This window comes from Eurypyga helias, unplaced genomic scaffold (genome assembly GCF_000690775.1).
Source record: "Eurypyga helias isolate BGI_N326 unplaced genomic scaffold, ASM69077v1 scaffold33207, whole genome shotgun sequence".
NCBI lineage: Eukaryota > Metazoa > Chordata > Aves > Eurypygiformes > Eurypygidae > Eurypyga > Eurypyga helias.
The window spans coordinates 10,287-19,042 of record NW_010262926.1 but is presented as its reverse complement, the minus strand read 5'-3'; the positions used below and the strand labels follow the sequence as shown (position 1 = coordinate 19,042).

At 45.2% G+C, this 8,756-nt stretch overlaps 1 protein-coding gene across 1 annotated transcript in view; it reads left to right on the top strand.

Moving 5' to 3' along the window:
- Nucleotides 1-256: 256 nt before the first annotated feature.
- The window catches only part of LOC104512780 (GMP synthase [glutamine-hydrolyzing]-like), a gene marked incomplete at both ends in the record, with an annotated part of 18,543 nt that continues 10,043 nt past the window's right edge, over nucleotides 257-8,756 (top strand). The window contains 5 exon segments of the mRNA XM_010155888.1: nucleotides 257-361; nucleotides 2,855-2,857; nucleotides 3,394-3,575; nucleotides 7,043-7,157; nucleotides 8,731-8,756. The exon segment at nucleotides 8,731-8,756 is cut by the window's right edge and continues 19 nt beyond it. Coding sequence (XP_010154190.1) covers nucleotides 257-361; nucleotides 2,855-2,857; nucleotides 3,394-3,575; nucleotides 7,043-7,157; nucleotides 8,731-8,756 — 431 coding nt within the window.

Below are 8,756 nucleotides of genomic sequence, written 5' to 3'. Positions count from 1 at the left end.
TGTTTTTTGACACGAAAAGCCATGGGAGCTTTTTTCTTCCAGCGTTGCCTGTTCCGGTGAAACGGCAGGCAAACGGCAGGCTGGGGATACAGCGTTCCGATAGCGTGATCGCTTTGTTTCGTCAGTTGTAGAGCCCAGTAGGAATCCTTCATGTATAATGCGGTTTTCAGGGTGACTTGTGATTTAAATTAGCTGAACATAGCCCTTTTCCCCCCTGTTTTTTCTCTGGCATACGCAAGTTCCGTTCTGTTTTCAGTCCCGCTCTCGGGATGTCGGAACGGTGCCTCTGTCGGCTCTGCCCCAGCGCCTGAGCTGCCTTGGACCGCTGGCAAACCAGTTTGAGCAGAAGTTCTCAGAAACAGCAAGTTCTCCAAGTTTTTGTGAAAACAGACCAGAAGAAAAGGAACTCTTGTTATACCCCCACAGAGGGGAAAAAAGAGCTTTTATTAGAAACTGGAGACTCCCCAGTAGGAAGAGGTGCTGGCTCCGTAACCCCTGTCCCTGCAGGGGCTGGGCTGTCCGGTGTCCTCGTTGTCTTTCTCCTGGCATGTCTACGGTATCCAAACGCATGAGCTGAGCTGCCATGTTGGCTGCACATTAGCAGCATCTGTTCCTTTTTTTAATTCCTAAATGAAGTTTCCCTTGTTAAATTTGGGTTCAGAATCTCTAGCCCTGGAACTGTGCCTTTAAATAAACAAAGCCAGATCCTGTACTGACTTTACCGCCTTTCCCCTTTCTCTTTTTCAATGTGTTTCTATGGGGCTCTGTTCAGAGCTGAACCTCCTTACAGTTCCGCTTTAGCTCTGGAGCGAAGTACAAAACCCCCTGCGTGGCCCATGCGGTGATAGTCGCCTGGTTAACTCCTGGGATGGGTCTTGTTTGATGTGCCTACAGGAGAAAGGGCCACGGGGCACTGCCCACTTCATACTGGGAGGAAATCAGTTCAGCCTGTAGTTTACGCCCATAAGGGAGCAGCGAGTTATTAGTCCACCAATTGAATTTTTTTTTTTTCCCCTGCTGTGTGTTGCCTTGCTCATCTTGCATGTTCTCCGTAAGGAGTTCTGTGTTGCTCAGTGGATGCACTGCTTTTACAGGATTTTAGTCCAAATGCCCTTAGCATCACCTGAGGAAAAACCTTCTGAGCTCTGTGTAGACACTGGCTTTTGCAATGTTGGGAGTGTTTTAATGGACTCCCAGCAAAAGTCAGGCAAAGAGCTGTTACTTGAAGCCTTAAACAGCCATCTTTCAGGGCCTCAGAAATGATGAAGAATTCTAGTGTTCCCTGGTCATTGTGCAAGACGACGCCGTGTTTGCAGGAGTGAAGAAGCAGCAGGGACGGCTCAGTGATGGGGTTTGCCAGCTCAGGAGTGGACACCTGGGCGAGGGCAGCAGTTTAGCCTTTTTTTTTCTAATTGTAGCATGTAAAAGCTGCCTTCACAGCTCTACTACTTTCTCCTTACTCCTTGTGCAGGTTCTTGGGGGTGGCCGGCAGGTTGGGAAGAGCTGGGATATGGTGTGAGGGCAGCACTGCTGGCAGGTGGGACCCATCTGTATGAGGGGCTGGCTCTGCACCCATGGCTTGCCCGGGGGTCTGGAGAGGGCTGCAGAGCTCTGTCCTTTCATGGGAAAAGCTGCATCTCTGTAACGATCTAAGGCTTTTAATAAAAAAACAGCTCGGGGAGGAATAGTGTTGGCCTCAAAATGGGATCAGAAAAGAATAAGGATGTTGGTCTTTCTCGTAAGAACACTTAATTTAGAAATTGCTAGGTGAAAATGCCCAGAACTACTCCAGAAGGGATTCCCTCTGTTCTGCTGGAAGGGAAGTCAGTTCTGGTGACCTCTGTCTGTCTGACGTGGGGGTTGCTGAAGTCCACTCTCCAACATGTCCCCTTTCTGTTGTGTAACCCAGATGAAAAAGTCATTAAGAGCTCCCCATCAGGCACTCAGCTACCAGCCGAAGGAAAGAAATTAAATAACTGCCTGTAACCTGGATTTAGGCTTTTGTGGGATTTAGCACTATGTTTTCTGCTTATGTCCTTTAATTTAGATAAAACTTTTTCCGCCTAGTGTAAACTTCCGAAGTTTCCAGCGTGCTTGCTTTCGTTCACCAATTTGAAGACTAGCCGAGGAAGAAAGCCCAAAGGTAGTCTTTGCTGTGTATTTGTGGGAAGAGTGTGTCCCAGCAGGGTGATACTCTCCTCCAGAAGGACCTGTGGTCAATGTAGGGGTGATTAGCTGACCCCCATGGGAATGTCATGGCATGCTGTGGGCTGCTACAGCTTCCCTGGGAGCCTGAGCAGCGGTGGGAACCTCCTGTGAGCCCGGGGCTGAAGGGTGCGTTGCCTGGTACAAACGTGCAGAACAACTCAAACGTGCCATACGTAAAACTTTAAATGGTCCTAAGCTTCAAGGTATGTTTTGAGGAAGTGTTTGCTGAAGTAAGCCCTTCCCAGCCTTTCCTTCATCAAACCATGTTGGCAAGGAAGCACTGTAAGCGTGGAGTTAAGGAAACATCCCCAAAGTAAGCAATTTCTTTAAACAGCAGGATTTTTCTGCATTAATTTCTTGGTGTCTTACCACATTCTTCCTTGAAGATCCTCTGCTAAGGACACTTCTGTGGAATAGCTGCCTCTTTTCACAATGTCTTTTAAAAAAAGTTTGTCCTTGTATTTTCTACCCCTCTTCCCGATTTAGCCGTAGTTGGCCAACCAATTCAAATGTGACTGGGTCAGAGAGAACCATGCTTTGTTCTGATGTGCTGTCTGCTTGAATGCTACATTCAAAACTTGTTTTTTTTTTTTAAATAATTTAGCAGAGACATTTGTTCTCAATTTCTCCTTTTTATTCTCTCCAGGAGGTAATGTCAAGTGAAAGTTCAGCATATGAGGCAGCATGAGGGGGGAAAACCATTTTGCTTTTGACTTTGCACTGTCCTGATTTGCTTGAGAAAAAGGCACATGCTCTTAATTATCAGCATGTGCTGGGTTTTATATGGTACTGTAAGACGGAAAAAGCTGGAGTGGCTGTAGTCGCGAAGAGGGCATATGACTATTTATTTATGGAAAGCTCTGCCTTCATTAGCTTACTGGGATTTTTCTGCCCTAATTTACACCTTTTTGTTTTGAGGGATGGGGATGTCATGTTTGGCTGCTTGGGAGGGATGTGCTGTGTTAAATTGTAGCCTCTTTGTCTTGCCCATGCATCTCCTGGTCCATAGGAACTTGAGGATCTTTTCATTCAGAAGTTTCTCGGCTAGCCTTTATCATTTTAATCATAAATTATCACATAGGCAGCCTTCGCAAGCTTGGCAGATGTTAGTTGTTTAAGAGATCTGGCCTAAAGTGCAGTCTGCAATGTGTCACCGTAACGCGCTGACGTGAGCGATGTTCGCAGCCGGAGAACGCCGGAGGAGAGCTCAAGGATGGGCAGCACCGCTACGAGGGAGCCGTCGTCATCCTCGACGCCGGAGCGCAGTACGGGAAGGTCATAGACCGTCGGGTGCGCGAGCTGTTCGTCCAGTCCGAGATCTTCCCTTTGGAAACGCCAGCCTTTGCCATCAGAGAACACGGCTTTCGGTAGGTTGTCTCCTGCGGTGCCTCCGCCTGCATGTGCTGCTGCTTCTCTCCCTTCGCTGTAGCGGGACCCGTGGATGTTGGCGGCAGTGGTAATCGCCTGGGTTTTCCTGGGATGATGTTATTGATCGCATCTTTGGCTCACCCACAGGAACACCTGAGTTTTGCTGGGGAGGCTTGTGCAGCAGTAAAAATTCAGTATATTTGCTTCTTAAGGCCTTGATGTCATTTTAATCATTTCCATTTGCAGTTTAAGAGGTTGCATTTTAAATATGTATCTGCAGAAATTTAGATGATCTTGCTGTTTTACCTGTTAAACTGGGGTAGCTGTTAATCAAGAAAGCAAGTTTTGGGAGTTTCTAAAAATAATTTTCTTAATTAAAAAAACCAAAACCAAACCCACAAAACCCCACAGACTAACCTGGATACTGAAGATATTGTGGTAAATCATGCCAAACTGTTTCTGGGAAGCAACTAAAATAACTAAAACCATCACTTGTTGTTTGTAGCAAGGAAAGGTCTCACAATTATTTACTACTTTGTACATTTCTTTCTCCTGTTTCACTGGGCTTACCAGGGCATGGCCCTCTTTTGTGTGGGGAAAGTAAATACCCTGAAGCCAGCAAATCGTCCAAGACCTTGTTGGTTTGGTAGAGATCCAGCAACGCGGTGTTGTTGGTTGTGCCCGACAATAGATAAGACGGCGCTTTGCTGCAGAATTGCGTTTTTCTAATCAATAATAATTAGTGAACCAGTAAATAGTGTATTTTACGAAGTCAAATAGGAGCTTATTGATCTCTTCTGAAAACACAGAGAACAGAAAATCCAGGAGCTGCTGGATCTATTAGGTAGCTGTTGTGTGAAGAATTTCTCTTCCGAAAAAGACCTTCTCATGTCAGATCTTGTTTATGATTCTCCAACATCGAGTTTCTGAAAGGTGGACATACCTAATCACTGTTTTAAAAAGAATTCCTGCATCTCCGGTGTGTTGGATTTGGTGTTCTGTGTTAGGCCTGCGCTGTATCAATGCAGGTTTGTAGTGGGAAGACCTTTTCCCCATTCTTTTCACAGCTGGGGGTTCTTTGGGGTGATCAGACCTGTTGGACTTGTCATTCGAAAGAATTGCCCTCTAAAATGCGGGAAAACCTCTTCATTCAAAAGATTACTTCTCAGGGTGAAGGTAGAGGTTTCAGTTGTGGTTTCCCAGACTGGGCTATAAGCTTTGTGTCCACAGTCTGTCGTTTGCATCCAGGAGAGCTCAACCGACCCAGCCGTGGGGCGCCTTTATCCAGTGACCGCTGTCAAAATGAGTTTGTGGTTTTACGGCAAGATCTTGGCATATATTCCACGTGTCGTGGGAATAGTCAGGTTTCCATCTTGCAGCTCATGCGCTGAACGGCCCCAGGAGCTGCGCTTAGGTCTGTGCAAGGTTTGAGATGGGCAGCAAGCCTGAACATTTTGCTAAATTATGTTTATGCATTGTGTTGAAAAAGCCAGCTGCCCAGTTTTCATAGTTTCAGAACAGTCTCCGGTGACAAGTTTCAGCTAAATGTGACACAAAAACATTAGCAGTTTCCGCAATGTCCTGGTCCTGGGATGAGGAGGTGCCATGGTTGGGGGCTCTGTTGGCTTAGTCTGAGCTCTGCCGTGAGTCCTGCGGCTGGGGCATCGATGCCTGTGTTTTACTCCTGGTATTTTGGCATGGTACCTTTAATCCGTGGGAACTAGACTTTCCACAGCCAGGTTGGGTTGTTTTGGAAGTGGTTTAAGATAAACCAGAATAGGTATGTTCCTCCCAGCGCAAGGGGGTGTGTAAGAAATTACAAGGTGTTTCTGTAGAACTTGGAACATCTGCATCCTGTGCTAGTTTTAACTTCTGGAGAAGATGCAGGTTCCTTTCTCACCCTCAATTCCTAACTTTTTTCCTTTAATATTGGGCAAATCAGATAACCTTTCTGTGTTCTGTGGTATTTTAATCGGTATGGGGAAAACCCCAGATTTTAAGGCTCTACTTTTTGAATAGGGCAGTGTATAACTATGTTGCCTTCTCTTAAGGACGTTCAGTTTTAGATGTGGCTACATTGAATATTAAATCGTCTTCTGCATGTATGGTGCTTAAGCAAGTGGCTGTGTACGTGGAGTTACTAGGAGCAGTAATACCACCAGGCACTGAGAGTTTCCAGGCTCTTTCTAGCAGTGTCTGGGCTTAGGAAATTCATCACGTCTTCGGCCTGAACAGAAGTGCCTGTCCGTGTACAGCAGACACCAGTTGTGGAGCTGGGTGTAGTTTTACGCTGTACAATGTCACCTCTGGGCTCATTCCAAAGCTCACCTGTAGATCCCGACAGAGAAAGAAGTAAATGCTGCCTCTTCCCATTCGCATGCACGCCGCTGTGTTTGGCTCTGAGGGGTGTCCCCATCCTGCCCTCCGCCTCGTCCCCCCGTAGAAACGGGGTGAAGGTGGGCTGCTGGGGGGATCTAGGCGTGTGTCGGTGGGAGCAGGTACCCTGCGTGACTGGGGCTGGGACATGACCTTCGGTACGTGGGCTCGTCACTACGTGACTAGTTCTGCGGTGGTGCAGATGATGTGAGCACACTGCCCACTTCTGCTGCTTAAAACCAGAAGAACTTTTTTTGTCAGTAGTTGCATGACATGCACTCCAAATAATGCTAGAAGAAAGCTTTATTAGATGCATTTAATCCTCTGTGGGTAGCTTCTCGTCCCATTTTGCGCTTCTCTGAATAACAGATTGGATGTTCTCTGTGGAATAATCAGTACATGAGTCCAAGGTCTGGTACACCCTTGTTCAGTCCCGGGCCGAGGCCACGAAGCATTGCCCAACTGGCTGGTGCTTCTGCAGTTCACGATCGTGCAAATCGGCCTGGTTTGCCAAAGCGCTCTCTTCTCCTTTGGAAAGATTTGGTTTTCTGTTACAGGGTGAAATATTAACTTCAAACAATAAATGCTTGCATGTGTCGGACTTTTCATTCACGACCTGTGGCTAATACCATCTCACTCTGTGATCAGAGTGATTAAGGGATGTTTTCTCAGCAGCTCTGGAAATTTGGGAGTCGGCTTTTCGAGTGCAATGCCTCTCCAGATGGCACAGACGACATGAAGTGTCTTATGAATTCAATGTTAATGCTAGCGCTCTGCATTTCATCCTAGCCATCTTGCTTCTCTCCCTGTTGACATTTGGCCATGAGGAATTTCAAATACAGTTGCTTTTTAAGATGGTTTATATTTGACTTTGTTTAAACTGATGAAATACTTCTCTGGTAAGCTGCTGGTTTTGACAGCTGTAGCATAGCAGAGTTAAGCTATATGTTAGGATATCTGTATTCAAATTTACATTAGACTATATAGAGTTCTAAGAGTATTATGAGATGATGTCAGTGTATAAAGGAAATAGATGTTTTAAAGTAAACAACATATTGGAGTTAATGTTTTCTTTATCTTCTGTCTGCAGGGCTATCATTATATCAGGAGGACCAAACTCTGTGTATGCAGAAGATGCACCATGGTTCGACCCGGCAATATTTACAATAGGAAAACCAGTTCTCGGAATCTGCTACGGCATGCAGGTGCTGTTGAGAGATATGTTCATCTGCAGCCACCTCCTAGGCCTCATTTCTGACACTAACTGAAGGTGGACTGCTAAAGGACATGCTTTTCAAATATAAGCAGCATGCCACATGTGACTTGAAAGGGCTAATGGGTGATCCAAGCATGCTGTGTGTTCTCTCATAAATGCTTTTTCTTTGCTCAAGTGCTGAGAATGCAATTTCACGCTGCCTTTTTGTCACAATAAATACACCCTGATAGTCATTAACTAATTCTGTCCAGTTGCTCTTGGAAAATGTGCCCCTCGTGTAAACAAGCTAAATAGTTTTTCCCATTAGGGTTCAAGTGTGGAATGTTTCTAGCATAGTTCTTAAGAGTGTGTAGTGCCTTGCACCCCCAAAAACCCACTTATTTACCTTAGGGCTGAGTGGTGATCCTGCAGTAATCTAGTGTATCCAAGGGTGAGGAAACAAACTTCCAAAAAGACAAGGGGTGCGTTTGGATGCATGACGTCTGCTTGTGCATCTTGTTTTTTTCCGGGGTTAGTGATCTATTAGGCCTTCAGAGGTGCTGAGTAATGGCTGGAAAAACTCCTTTGGAAAGGCTGGTCATTACAGAAACAATGTTGACACTCCCTGTTCTAAAGGGAAATGTGTGTTCTATTAAAATCTGTCTTAAAATGCCAAGCAAATTGAAAACCATGTTAGTTTAAAACTCCCAGGAGGGAGTTCCTCAAGGCTGCCTTTACGGAAATCAATCGAGTGTGTGTATTAACGCACTACTACTTCATTATAAAAGATTGAAATCAGTCAAGCGCAGTAAATGTAATAGCAAACTAGGTCTAAAATGAGGTCTTAAATCTCTGAAAATTGAAGTAGTTGGGAGGTGAAACTCTGCAAATATTTTTAAAGTTACTAGTTGTATTTGCAAGGAAAAAAAATTCTTTTGAGACTTGTGAAGTCAAAAATACAGATATCCCACTCCAAATGACAAGGTGAGGTTTCGGAAAGAATAAACCTGGTTGGGAGTTGTCCTGCTCTGATGGAGCAGGGATTATTGAGTCACAAGAACAACGCTAAAGGAATAGACTCAAGGTTTTGACTGGTTCTTCAGAGCTGAGGAACCAGATTTTGAGAAGTTTAAGCCTGTCTGAGGGCCCTTGGCTGATGGAGAGAGAAATCAGGTTTTTGTTCACTAGCTTAACTGTTTTTATGATAACTGGCCTCAGCTACTCCGCTGATTTGTGGAGCAGCTGTTTGTAAGTGCAAGTAGATGTACACTAGTGAATACACATTATTTGGCAAATCTCTGCCTGTTGTTTGCTGTTGTGGATTTCAGCCGCTCGCTGCATGCGGCAGAAGTCCCCAGCTACACCGACAGAAGCCTGGGAGAAGGGTATGTGCCCAGTGCAGAACAGTGATTAATTTTGAAGAGAATTCTTATAATTTTGGAAAATGATGTATTAAATGAGTATAATCATGAAAAATTAGCTTGGTATGGATTTGAGGGCTAGAGCTGTTGTCAGCCACAGGCAGACAGGTATAAAGTGGTACTAGTCTGGTGCTTTTTCATGTACTATTTGTGTTTTGACAGATGATGAATAAGGTTTTTGGAGGTAC